A 13,931-nucleotide genomic window follows, 5' to 3' on the forward strand; every position below is an offset into this window, starting at 1 on the left:
GCGATTTATACCAATTGCCCTAGACATCCATTCATTGCCCACTCCCTTTCTAGGCAAGATGCTACGTATGACTGGGATCCCTCCCTTAGACCTAACTACTTCTATGGCTGACCTGTACTTATCCAGCAGCTCCTCTCTCCTGCCCTTCCCAATGTCATTACCCCCAGCACTAAGACAGATAATGCGCTTGATCCCATTACCTGACATAATATTATCCAACCTGCTGACTATGTCACCAACACCAGCTCCAGGAAGACACACTCTCTGTCTGAACTTTCTGTCTCTGTTACAAAATGCACGGTCCATATATCTTACCTGAGAATCGCCTACTATTAAAATATTCTTACCTTGATTAGCAAGGGAATCAGTGGTACCTTCAACTTCACTAACCACTGAAGTACACTCGTCTTGGAGAACAGAGAATCGATTTCCTACCTTCACATCTTCTTTATTAACTCTCCTCATCTTCCTTCTTCCTGAACTGTGAACCACTTGCCACTTAAAGCGGCTGCCACTATCACTGCTGGTGACCATTCCTTCCTTACCAGCTAAATCCTTCTCACACTCGCTCCCAAACTCATCTATGCGAAGCTTCAGCTTCCTATTTTCCTCCTGAAGAAGTAGAATCTCCTTTTTCAACACCTGAACCTGGGATTCTAAAACACTACAACAAGCCATGGTGCTTGGTAACAGCCCACCAAACTCCCAAGAGCTTGGCAGGTATGACCGCACTTGACCACCTTATTATAACATGAACAATTTATTTTAGCCTAACCCAACTAAATATATTTTAGATTTGTTTACAATAATTTAATACTAAACAAAGACAGTGAAATTTATTTTTTTCGTTAGGTTCAGAATGATTTTGGCGAAATTATTGCATACACAAATTTTCACTTGTCCTATATGGCAAGATGAGCGTTGCTATTTAAGCGAAGATCGCAAGTTCTGCCTATTCGGCACGACATATATATATATATATATATATATATATATATATATATATATATATACAGGAAACAGATAATCCTTGTCTGGTAAATCACAACTGAAACGCAGGCTTATAAACCCTGTTGTAGTAGACTGGATAGCAAATTAACAAAATATCCAGAATAGACCAGGTTCTCTGACTGCAACCCTTCCCAAATGACTCCCTCTGTTCCTCCAGTGAAATTCACCATTAAAACAGATCATGACTGATTCCACTTTTGGTTACTAGTACTGTTATGTGTGCAAAGTTCCTCAAAAACATCATATATAAGTTGACTTTCAATGTGTGTTTATTTGTGTTTAGTATTTTCACATACACACACAAACAAAAATTGATATCACTCTGTGATAATCTTTCAACTATCTCAAAATGTTGAATATTATTATTAATTTAGATACATGTCTCCATGTAATGTTAGGATCTCTGTAGTCAGAGATTTACCTAATTTGCTGGAAGTTTGCAAGAATGTGACGTGATTCATAAAATGGACATTTTAGTTACAAGCTACCAGCAGTTACCTCAGATCAGCTCATTTACAGGCTAAGAACTTTTTTCCTTCCTCAGTTCATTTATTGGCTAAGAACTTTTATCCTTCCTCAGCTCATTTACAAGCTAAGAATTGTTATCCCTCCTCAGTTTATTCCAGGAACCAGTTCTGTGTAGGGTTTATTGCCATCCTAACGTCACGATCCAGGACACAGCGCTAACACGCAGGTATCCAATTAATTTTAGGTGAAAAAGGAACAAGATGCAGAAGGAAATATATTCAACGTTTCCACGCAGCCCGGAATCGAACTCGGGTTCTTTGGTTGTCAGACAAAATAGCTACTACCGCACTTCGACTCCTGTTAGGCAAAAAAAAACACAAAACTAAGAAAGAGAATTAGGCACACCAAAACGACTTCACTTTAGGCCAACTGTTGAGGACAAACAAATTGTGTCTAAATGATTCATTTTTGGAATATACTGAATAAATTATCACTAACCCCCCCCCCCCCCGAAAAAAAATATACCATTTATAATTTTTTTCATGATTTACATACTTGATTCATTCATATTTCAAATTGCCACTTTTTTGTTTCTTAAATACAAGAGAAGAAGTGATTTAATTATCCTCAACGCATTATAGATGTAAATGATATCAGTTTTTTGGTTCCATGGATGAGTAAGTCATAAAATGTGTCACTGTGGATCAGTCAATGTGTCTTCCGTCTTACTATGTATCCTCTCCTACTCAGCTGGCTTTCACCCTTGTAAACTAATGAAACTTCCCAAAAGTAATTAAAGTAATATATTTCCTGTTATTTTATGTAGGTTATTTTGCATAACTGACATCACGTGTACTTGTATTATTCCTTTGTCAATATATATATATATATATATATATATATATATATATATATATATATATATATATATATATATATATATATATATATATATATATATATATATACGTATGATAGAGAGAGAGAGAGAGAGAGAGAGAGAGAGAGAGAGAGAGAAAGAGACAAACAATTTCTTTATTAATTTCGTTTCGGAAGTAACATCATCCATCATCAGAATCAAAAATTTTAAAATCACCAAAAATTCTAATTTAAATTTAGATCTGAAATATTGTACAATAATACATAACACTGTTTACATTATCCATTAAAAAAAATCAGATTTCATAATTATTGTCGTCAGTATCATCATAATACTGTACAATGTTCCAGGTTAAAATTTAATTAGGTTTTTAAATTATTTAAAAGTTGTTATTCTTTTATTGTAATTTTAGATTCTGATGATGTTACATCTGAAAATTTAATTTCTACTTATCTATATATATATATATATATATATATATATATATATATATATATATATATATATATATATACATATATATATATATATATATATATATATATATATATATATATATATATATATATATATATATATATATATATATATATATATATTTGTTATATCGATTTATATACAATTCAGTCTGCACGCCATTTCTTTAAGTGCTAATTTACAATATAGTTTTTTTTGGTACATATATTGGAGTATTGTTTCTGGTTTGGTATATAAAAGTCAGCTACTCTACTAAGAAAACTAGACGACAGAAATGGTGAGCCAAGTGTTGTAATCCACACACCAATGTTGATGACACCACACACACCAATGTTGATGACACCACACACACCAATGTTGATGACACCACACACACCAATGTTGATGACACCACACACACCAATGTTGATGACACCACACACACCAATGTTGATGACACCACACACACCAATGTTGATGACACCACACACACACCAATGTTGATGACACCACACACACCAATGTTGATGACACCACACACACCAATATTGATGACACCACACACACCAATGTTGATGACACCACACACACCAATGTTGATGACACCACACACACACCAATGTTGATGACACCACACACACACCAATGTTGTTGACACCACACACACACCAATGTTGATGACACCACACACACCAATATTGATGACACCACACACACCAATGTTGATGACACCACACACACCAATGTTGATGACACCACACACACCAATATTGATGACACCACACACACCAATGTTGATGACACCACACAGACCAATGTTGATGACACCACACACACCAATATTGATGACACCACACACACCAATGTTGATGACACTACGCACAGCAGGGATGATCACCTGACCATATACTTGCAGTGAAGTCCACTTCTGTGAGGGAGAACTCTAAGAAATTTCCAAATGAATGTTCAGATACATGACATCAACCACTTTCTGTTATCAGTGACAGTGTGTTGCTTTTGTTCCCTTAATGAGGCAAGAGAGGGAGTTCTTGCCAGAGTTTTTCAGGTGTGGACACAGTTCTTTAAAATCACTCAGTGACTGGTTATCATTAGTCGCATTCTCAGTGTTTAATGCGTAGATTTTTCACCTAGAAGCTTGGTGTGTGTGTGTGTGTGTGTGTGTGTGTGTGTGTGTGTGTGTGTGTGTGTGTGTGTGTGTGTGTGTGTGTGTGTGTGTGCGTCATCTTGAAGAAAACGACTGGCGGTGAGGTGTTGTCCACAGAGAGGCCACACCTGAGTCACAGTGGCTTGTGTTTAATGGCCTTCCAGACAGCCACATTTGGGCCACAGCGAGTGAGCAGGACAGAACAGGCTGTGTCCCGGGAACTGTAGCCGGTACTTCACTGTGATGAAAGCGATGTCCAGTCTTGGTAGGAGGGTGGAAATAGGCTTTAGGAGAAAAGGAATTAGGGTTTAAGGGGAAATGTGAGAGGTTGTGGTGACTGAGTAATTATCCGCACTATAAGAGAAGCTGTACTGAGGATGCTGCCCACTGCAGTGAGACCAAGGTGAGAAACACCGTCCACGGCCGCCCGTACACCCACAGCATCCCCGGACAGCCGGAGGTTCTCCGCTGAATCGCTGCCGTTTTGTCTGTCGAAAGAAATGTGTATATATAGCAACATTATTGGCTGAAGTAACATTTTTTAAATTCTTACATAAAATGATTAAGCATTGGTGAATAAGTTCACATTATGCACTGAACTGATGACACGTCATCAGTTCAGCCATTATATTTGAAATCTTTTTTTCCTTCATGTTAAAATATATGAAGAGGATAAATGAAGAGGGTATAAATAAAGTAACGAAAATATTGAACTACGATAAACCTCTCAGTAATTTGTTTAAGTTGGATAAAGTTTAATTAAAAGGGATATATAAATGCACTGATTTGTCAATAGAGTTGTAGATGAGTGGACGAAACTGATAAAAAGAGAAAAGTTAGCACGTAATGTTGCTTGTAAATACATAATAGGTGATTACCTGAATGGTTACTGCTGGGTGTGAACTGAAGCTTCCTAACATTATTGATTGAAAGACATACCTTAGAGATTATCTATTCAAAAGTATTTATGTAATATAAACAACAGAATATTAATTACAAAGACAAGGAAAGCGGAGAAGGAGTGAGAGAGGAGTAGTACTTATATTAAACTAGCGAAGATGCGAGGGATAAATAAAGGTAAGTGACTAGGGGATCCAAGGTAGCATTGACTGCCAACAAACAGCAGATAAACACAGAAAAGAGACACAAACACCAACATAATTACTGTATGGTAAGAAGAAATACGTGACAGAAGCATGGTTACTAATTAAGCAAGATTTTAACTACAATGGAATAAACTGAGATACCTGGGATTCATTTGGAGGCTAAAAAGATGGAATCAATATTAGAAAACTTTGTGCTTGTATGTGTCGCCAGAGGAGACAGAGGTTGGGACAGACCAGCATAACTAGACCTGGTCTTTACTTTAAGCAAATCTTACATACATCAAAAGGCCTGTGAGGGAAATACTCTAAGGGCCAGCAACCACACAGTATTCCTCGATGCAGAAAAATGACAAGAATTGATTAAATACTTTAGCAGAGAGTGCAGACTCAAAAAATGCAATCATTATAGGACATTAAGCTAATTTCCATTATTCCTAAGTCATGAGTTGGTAGGGAAGCTGTTAAGAGTGAGAGTGTGAGAAGGGGAGGCGTGAAACAACTCTCTTTTACAAGACTAATTCAGTAAAGAAGCTTAAATGGGCTAATATATTCAACTAAGCATAATGATTGCTTTCTCAGTTACACATATATAACCATACCGACGAGACAACGTCTCTTGTCTCCTAATCCAGATGTTAAACTGACTCCAAGATATCATATTTCTATAAGGATTTAATGACCTACAAAGTCCCATGCATGAAGGGATAAATCCCTCTTAGCTGTACAAGTTGAATGCATTGAAATTGGTACGATAATGAGTTACTGCCCATCTGGATGGTCCACCCACTGAAAACTTCAGGAGACCAGAAATACTTCTACACCTGGAACACAAACTGCCCTTGTCCAGACAGAGGTAAGAAATCTTGTGTTATCCAAGGATAGGATGGCAGGTTCTTAGATTGGATTCAACTAATGACTTGATTGGACAATTAACTAATCAGTAAACACACACACACACACACACACACACACACACACACACACACACACACACACACACACACACACACACACACACACACACACACACACACACACACACACACACGCACACACACACACACACACACAGTAGCTGATGGAGAGGACAAAAAAGCGAAAGGAGCTAGGAAAAGAGACAAGGATGGAACCAGCAGAGGTCAGTCAGAGCAGAACAGAACAGCAAGGGCAAGCACACACACAACTATTCTCAGAACCATACAACCTATCACACCATCCCAACACACACTACAATCCATACCCACAGCCTCCACCCAACACCGAGCTATAGAATCCCACAGTATGCCACCAGGTCTCCCACCCTCACAGGCCCCCCAAACCACAGTGTTGGAAAAGAAACTGAAGGTATGGTACACAAACGCTGATGGAATAACAAATAAGTGGGAGGAGTGGCATGAAAGAGTCAAAGAAGCATCACCGGACATCATAGCTCTCACAGAAACCAAGCTTACAGGTATGATAACAGATGCCATCTTTCCAACGGGATACCAAATCCTGAGGAAAGACAGAGGGAACAGGGGGGGTGGAGGAGTGGCGTTGCTGATCAAAAATCGCTGGAATTTTGATGAGCTGGAGAGAGGAGACAGCGGAGAAGAAAGTGATTCCATAGCGGGAACACTTCACTCTGGAGGTCCCAAGGTGGTAATAGCAGTGATGTATAACCCACCACAGAACAGCAGGAGGCTAAGGCAAGAGTACGACGAGAGCAATAGAGCGATGGTTGACACACTGGCGAGTGGCCAGAAGAGCTCATGCATGCAGGGCAAAGCTCCTGATCATGGGTGACTTTAACCACAAGGAGATTGATTGGGAGAACTTGGACCCACATGCGGGCCAAGATACATGGAGGGCTAAGATGATGGAGGTGGTACTGGAAAACTTCATGTGCCAACACGTAAGGGACACTACAAGAGAGAGAGGAGAGGATGAACCAGCAAGGCTGGACTTAGTATTCACCTTGAGTAGTGCAGATATCGAGGACATCACATATGAAAGACCCCTTGGGGCCAGTGACCATGTGGTTTTAAACTTCGAATACACAGTAGAGCTACAAGTGGAGGGAGAAGCAGGAAGGCCAGGACGAATGAAGCCAAACTACAAGAAAGGGGACTACACAGGAATGAGGAACTACCTGAACGGGGTTCAGTGGGACAGAGAACTGGCAGGGAAGCCAGTTAATGAGATGATGGAATATGTAGCAACAAAATGCAAGGAGGCTGAGGAGAGGTTTGTACCCAAGGGTAACAGGAATAATGAAAAAGCCAGGATGAGCCCATGGTTTACCCAAAGGTGCAGGGAGGCAAAAACCAAGTGTGCTAGGGAATGGAAGAAATATAGAAGGCAAAGGACCCAGGAGAATAAGGAGAACAGTCGTAGAGCCAGAAACGAATATGCACAGATAAGAAGGGAGGCCCAAAGACAATATGAAAATGATATAGCAGCGAAAGCCAAATCTGACCCGAAACTGTTGTACAGCCACATCAGGAGGAAAACAACAGTCAAGGACCAGGTAATCAGGCTAAGGAAGGAAGGAGAAGAGACAACAAGAAATGACCGTGAAGTATGTGAAGAACTCAACAAGAGATTCAAAGAAGTGTTCACAGAGGAGACAGAAGGGACTCCAGAAAGACGGAAAGGTGGGGGACACCACCAAGTGCTGGACACAGTGCACACAACCGAGGAAGAAGTGAAGAGGCTTCTGAGTGAGCTAGATACCTCAAAGGCAATGGGGCCAGATAACATCTCCCCATGGGTATTGAGAGAGGGAGCAGAGGCGCTATGTGTACCCCTAACAACAATATTCAATACATCTATCGAAACAGGGAGATTGCCTGAGGCATGGAAGACAGCAAATGTAGTCCCAATCTTTAAAAAAGGAGACAGACATGAAGCATTAAACTACAGACCAGTGTCACTGACATGTATAGTATGCAAAATCATGGAGAAGATTATCAGGAGAAGAGTGGTGGAACACCTAGAAAGGAACGATCTCATCAACAGCAGCCAACATGGTTTCAAGGACGGGAAATCCTGTGTCACAAACCTACTGGAGTTCTATGACATGGTGACAGCAGTAAGACAAGAGAGAGAGGGGTGGGTGGATTGCATTTTCTTGGACTGCAAGAAGGCGTTTGACACAGTTCCACACAAGAGATTGGTGCAAAAACTGGAGGACCAAGCAGGGATAACAGGGAAGGCACTACAATGGATCAGGGAATACTTGTCAGGAAGACAGCAGCGAGTCATGGTACGTGGCGAGGTGTCAGAATGGGCACCTGTGACCAGCGGGGTCCCGCAGGGGTCAGTCCTAGGACCAGTGCTGATGAGAAGAATTAACTCGATCGAAGACCAGGCAGAACTACAAAGGGATCTGGACAGGCTGCAGACATGGACCAGCAATTGGCTCCTGGAGTTCAATCCCACCAAGTGCAAAGTCATGAAGATTTGGGAAGGGCAAAGAAGGCCGCGGACGGAGTACAGTCTAGGGGGTCAGAGACTACAAACCTCACTCAAGTAAAAAGATCTTGGGGTGAGTATAACACCAGGCACATCTCCTGAAGCGCACATCAACCAAATAACTGCTGCAGCATATGGGCGCCTAGCAAACCTCAGAACAGCATTCCGACATCTTAATAAGGAATCATTCAGGACCCTGTACACCGTGTACGTTAGGCCCATATTGGAGTATGCGGCACCACTTTGGAACCCACACCTAGCCAAGCACGTGAATAAACTAGAGAAAGTGCAAAAGTTTGCAACAAGACTAGTCCCAGAGCTAAGAGGTATGTCCTACGAGGAGAGGTTAAGGGAAATCAACCTGACGACACTGGAGGACAGGAGAGATTGGGGGGACATGATAACGACATACAAAATACTGAGAGGAATTGACAAGGTGGACAAAGACAGGATGTTCCAGAGATTGGACACAGTAACAAGGGGACACAGTTGGAAGCTGAAGACACAGATGAATCACAGGGATGTTAGGAAGTATTTCTTCAGCCTCAGAGTAGTCAGTACGTGGAATAGTTTGGGAAGCGATGTAGTGGAGGCAGGATCCATACATAGCTTTAAGCAGAGGTATGATAAAGCTCACGGCTCAGGGAGAGTGACCTAGTAGCGACCAGTGAAGAGGCGGGGGAAGGAGCTCGGACTCGACCCCCGCAACCTCAACTAGGTGAGTACAACTAGGTGAGTACAACTAGGTGAGTACACACACACACACACACACACACACACACACACAGCGAGCATCGTACAGCAAGCATCTGGATGGACGTCCCCTCTGAGTTGTAACGTACAAATCACCTGTTTGTGGTTATGGGGAAGTTTTGAGTGACAGAGCCGGCCCTACGATCACTGGTAGCTGACTGTCACATACCCTGCTCCAGAGTGATTATCATACACACAGCATCTAGCAGTAGTAGGAAGATAAAATTTGTAGGAGCAAGGAATAGGCAGGAGGAGTGAGTTGGGGCCAATAGGACTGACAACAGTTTTAAGAGATATGGTTTTAAGACACAAAGACAGTACAATCTGAGAAGCAAGTATTGGGTACACATGTAGTATAAGGTAGTACACAACTGGGCGAAAGAAAGACTCTTTAACACATACTAGTATTATAATTATTAGAATTACTCTCAGTATTATTGGTATTTTATTAGTATTATGGATACATAGAGGTGAGGTGTATTTCTGGGACATATAATCAACTGACGTGCTCACACACACACACACACACACACACACACACACACACACACACACACACACACTCTGGGCCAGGAGCTGACTCTCGACCCCTGAAACCACAACTAGGTGAGTACACACACACACACCCACACAGCTGACCCTTGGAATTTGACCGCGTCCCACCACCCCCCTCTCTCCCTCTCTCTCCCCCACAGTCCTTTTCCCTCACCCTCCTCTCTAGCCTTCACTCCCTCCCTCTATCTATCTTTCTCTCTCCCCCTCTCTCGCGTTTCTCTCTCTCATAGCCTTTTTCCCTTGTCCTTCCCCCCCCCTTCTCTCTCTCTCACTCCCATAGCCCTATCCCTCACCCTCCTCTCTCTCTCTCTCTCTCTCTCTCTCTCTCTCTCTCTCTCTCTCTCTCTCTCTCTCTCTCTCTCTCTATAGGCTTCTCTCTCCCTTTCCCTCTTTCTATCTTTCCCTCTTTTTATCTTTCTACCCTTCCCTCGCATTTCTCTCTCTCATAGCCTTTTCACTCACCCTCCTCTCTCCCTCTCTATCTCTCTCTTTCTCTCTCCCTCTCTATTCCCTTTCTCTCCCCCTTCTTGTTTCTCTCTCTCTCTCTCCCCTAGTCTTATCCCTCACCCTCATACTCCCTCCTCTCTCTCCCTCTTTCTACCCTTTCTCTCTTCCCCTCTTACTCTCTCTCTCCCTCTTCTAGCCTTCCCCCTCTTATTTTCTCTCTCTCTCCTCTAGCCTTGTCCCTCCTCCCCCACACACACCCTGATAACACATAAACTTACTTATCTCTGTGGTAAAATACATAAGCTTCTTTCTGTGGTAATAAAAAAAATGGGTTGCCCTAGAGGGCGGAAAACCAGAGATCTGGTGGACGAACCAGAGAGGAAAGATTGGGAGTTAGAGCTCCGAAAAAGGGAGGAAGAGTGAGGAAGGAAGATAGAAGAGCTTGGCAAGATTATGGAGGAGCAGATAGCTGAAGAGTGCAGGAATTGGGAGCTGCAGGTCTTAGCAGCAGAAGTTAGCATACAGTGCTTAGAAGAGAAACTGAAAAACCTAAAACAGACTAGGGAGACCAATGACAATTCAGATGCGACATCAGGAAATTTTCTGTCAGGTACAGACAAGGGGATGGTAAGAAACAAAGGAGATATGCCATACACGAAGGCCCTATCAGACCCACATTGGGCCATGGAAAAGACGAGGAACATACTAAGATCAATTGACAGGTCCAAAGACAATGAAGGTATGTTATATGCAGAGAGACTAACAGCTAACTGCAATAGCAAGGAACAGCTGATCATGAAAGACAGTTCACTGAGAATAGAAGTTTCAGATAGGACAGGGACTGAAGGCAAGAACATTTCAATGGAAGGAAATAAAACACCTCAGAGGATGCAAATGGAGACTCAGTGGGAGGAGGAAAGGGTGAGGTCAGTTTTTGTCTATGGGCTCCAAGAAGCCAAGGGGGACAACTTCGAAGAAATAAAACAGAGGAGGAAAAAATGATTGAAGGCATCATGAAAACAATAGGTGAGGGCGATATGACCCAGGTGACAAATTTTCGGAGAATTGGGTGGTTTGCGAGTGGAAGGATACGACCTGTCAAAGTAATTTTCAAGGAAGAATCAGTTCGAACCAGGATCCTGGAAGAGAAAGCACAACTGAAGGACAAACAGGGGTACCAAAGAGTATACCTCGATCACAACAGAACACAAGAAGAAAGGACTACACTGAAAGAGAGGGTACAGAGATGCAAGGAGGAACGAGAGGCAATGATGATGATGAGAAGGACCCAGACACAGGAGGAAGGGCAAACACACCCCGCAGAATCTCCCACCGAAAGACTCCAACCGCGACAATCCCAATGCAACTTAGCAACCTAAACTACAACCCACTCACTGTTCCCTCTGCCACCAACCCCCACATCACAAACATCACCCCAACAGCTGTCCCTTATGGGCATTCTGACCCCACCCCCATCATCACAAACCCCACCTACACCACAGCCCCCCATAGGCCCCCACCAAGGCTCTCGCTCCCCCAATCCCGATATTCTTGCAGGACCACAGTGATAGAAAAGAAGTTGAAAGTTTGGTACACAAACGCAGACGGAATAACGAATAAGCATGAGGAGTGGAACAAAAGAATCAGTGAGAAATCCCCAGACATCATAGCAGTCACAGAAACAAAACTCGCTGAGACAATAACAGATGCAATCTTCCCACCGGGATATCAGATCCTGAGGAAAGATAGAAGGAGTAGAGGGGGAGGAGGGGTTGCACTGCTCATAAAAAAGCCAATGGGGATTTGAGGAAATGGAAGGCATGGATGTGATTGGAGAAAGAGACTACATAGTAGGTACAATTCAGTCTGGAGAACATAAAGTAGTCATTGGAGTGATGTATAACCTACCACAGAACTGCAGGAGGCCAAGAGAGGAGTACGAAGAAAACAACAAGGAGATGGTGGACACACTGGCTGAGGTGGCAAGAAGAGCTCACTCGAGCAGAGCCAAGTTACTGGTAATGGGCGATTTCAACCACAGGGAGATCGACTGGGAAAACCTGGAGCCACATGGGGGTCCCAAAATGTGGAGAGCCAAGACGATGGATGTGATACTTGAAAACCTCATGCATCAACATGTCAGGGACACTACCAGAGAGAGAGGGGAGGATGAGCCAGCAAGACTGGATCTTGTGTTCACCCTGAGCAGTTCAGACATTGAGGACATCACTTACGAGAGGCCCCTTGGAGTTAGTGATCACTTGGTTCTAAGTTTTGATTATATAGTAGAGTTACAAGTGGAGAAGGTAACAGGAATTGAATGAGAAAAGCCAAACTATAAAAGTGGGGACTACACATGTAAGAGGAACTTCCTGCAGGAGGTTCAGTGGGACAGAGAACTGGTAGGAAAATCAGTAAACGAGATGATGGAATATGTAGCAACAAAGTGCAAGGAGGCAGAGGAGAGGTTTGTTCCCAAGGGAAACAGAAATAATAGGAAGACCAAAGCGAGTCCTTGGTTTACCCGAAGGTGTAGGGAGGCAAAAACTAATTGCAACAGAGAATGGAAAAGGTACAGGAGGCAAAGGACCCAGGAAAATAAGGAGATTAGTAGAAGAGCCAGAAACGAGTATGCACAGATAAGGAGGGAGGCCAAGCGACAGTACAAAAACTACATAGCATCGAAAGGCAAATCTGACCCGCAACTGCTGTATAGCCACATTAAGAGGAAGACAACAGTCAAAGACCAGGTGATAAGGCTGAGGAAAGAAGGAGGAGAACTCACAAGAAACGATCAAGAGGTATGTGAGGAGCTCAACATGAGATTCAAGGAATTATTTACAGTGGAGACAGGAAGGCCTCTTGGGGGGCAGACCAGATGGGGACACCAGCAAGGAATATACCAACAAGTGTTAGACGACATACATACAGATGAGGATGAGGTGAAGAAACTGCTAAGGGACATCGATACCTCAAAGGTAATGGGACAGGACAACATCTCCCCATGGTTCCTTAGAGAGGGAGCAGACATGCTGTGCGTGCCACTTACCACAATCTTCAACACGTCCCTGGAAACTGGGCAACTACCTGAGGTATGGAAGACGGAAATGTAGTTCCCATTTTTTAAAAAGGAGACGGAAAAGAGGCACTAAACTATAGACCTGAGTGGTGGAACACCTGGAATGGAACAAGAGTATAAACGCCAACCAGCAAATCCTGTGTCACAAACCTTCTGGAGTTTTATGATAAAGTGACAGAAGTAAGACACGAGAGAAAGGGGTGGGTTGATTGCATCTTCTTTGACTGCAAGAAGGCCTTTGATACAGTTCCTCACAAGAGATTAGTGCAGAAGCTAGAGGATCAGGCGCGTATAACAGGAAGGGCACTGCAATGGATCAGAGAATACCTGACAGGGAGGCAACAACGAGTCATGGTATGTAATGATGTATCACAGTGGGCACCTGTGACGAGCGGGGTCCCACAGGGGTCGGTTCTAGGACCAGTGCTATTTTTGGTATATGTGAACGACATGATGGAATGGTTAGACTCAGAAGTGTCCCTGTTCGCAGATGATGTGAAGTTAATGAGGAGAATTAAATCAGATGAGGACCGGGCATGACTTCAAAGAGACCTG

General features: G+C 42.8%; 1 protein-coding gene across 1 annotated transcript in view; it reads right to left on the reverse strand.

Annotated features, from left to right (window-relative positions):
* Nucleotides 1-3,601: 3,601 nt before the first annotated feature.
* Nucleotides 3,602-13,931, reverse strand: part of LOC128687830 (uncharacterized) — a 79,734-nt gene continuing 69,404 nt past the window's right edge. Inside the window, exon 3 of the mRNA XM_070083834.1 lies at nt 3,602-4,468. Coding sequence (XP_069939935.1) covers nt 4,335-4,468 — 134 coding nt within the window. The 3' untranslated portion in view covers nt 3,602-4,334. The remainder of the gene's footprint in view (nt 4,469-13,931) is intronic.

The sequence above is a fragment of the Cherax quadricarinatus genome, chromosome 10, assembly GCF_038502225.1.
Source record: "Cherax quadricarinatus isolate ZL_2023a chromosome 10, ASM3850222v1, whole genome shotgun sequence".
Classification (NCBI taxonomy): Eukaryota; Metazoa; Arthropoda; class Malacostraca; order Decapoda; family Parastacidae; genus Cherax; species Cherax quadricarinatus.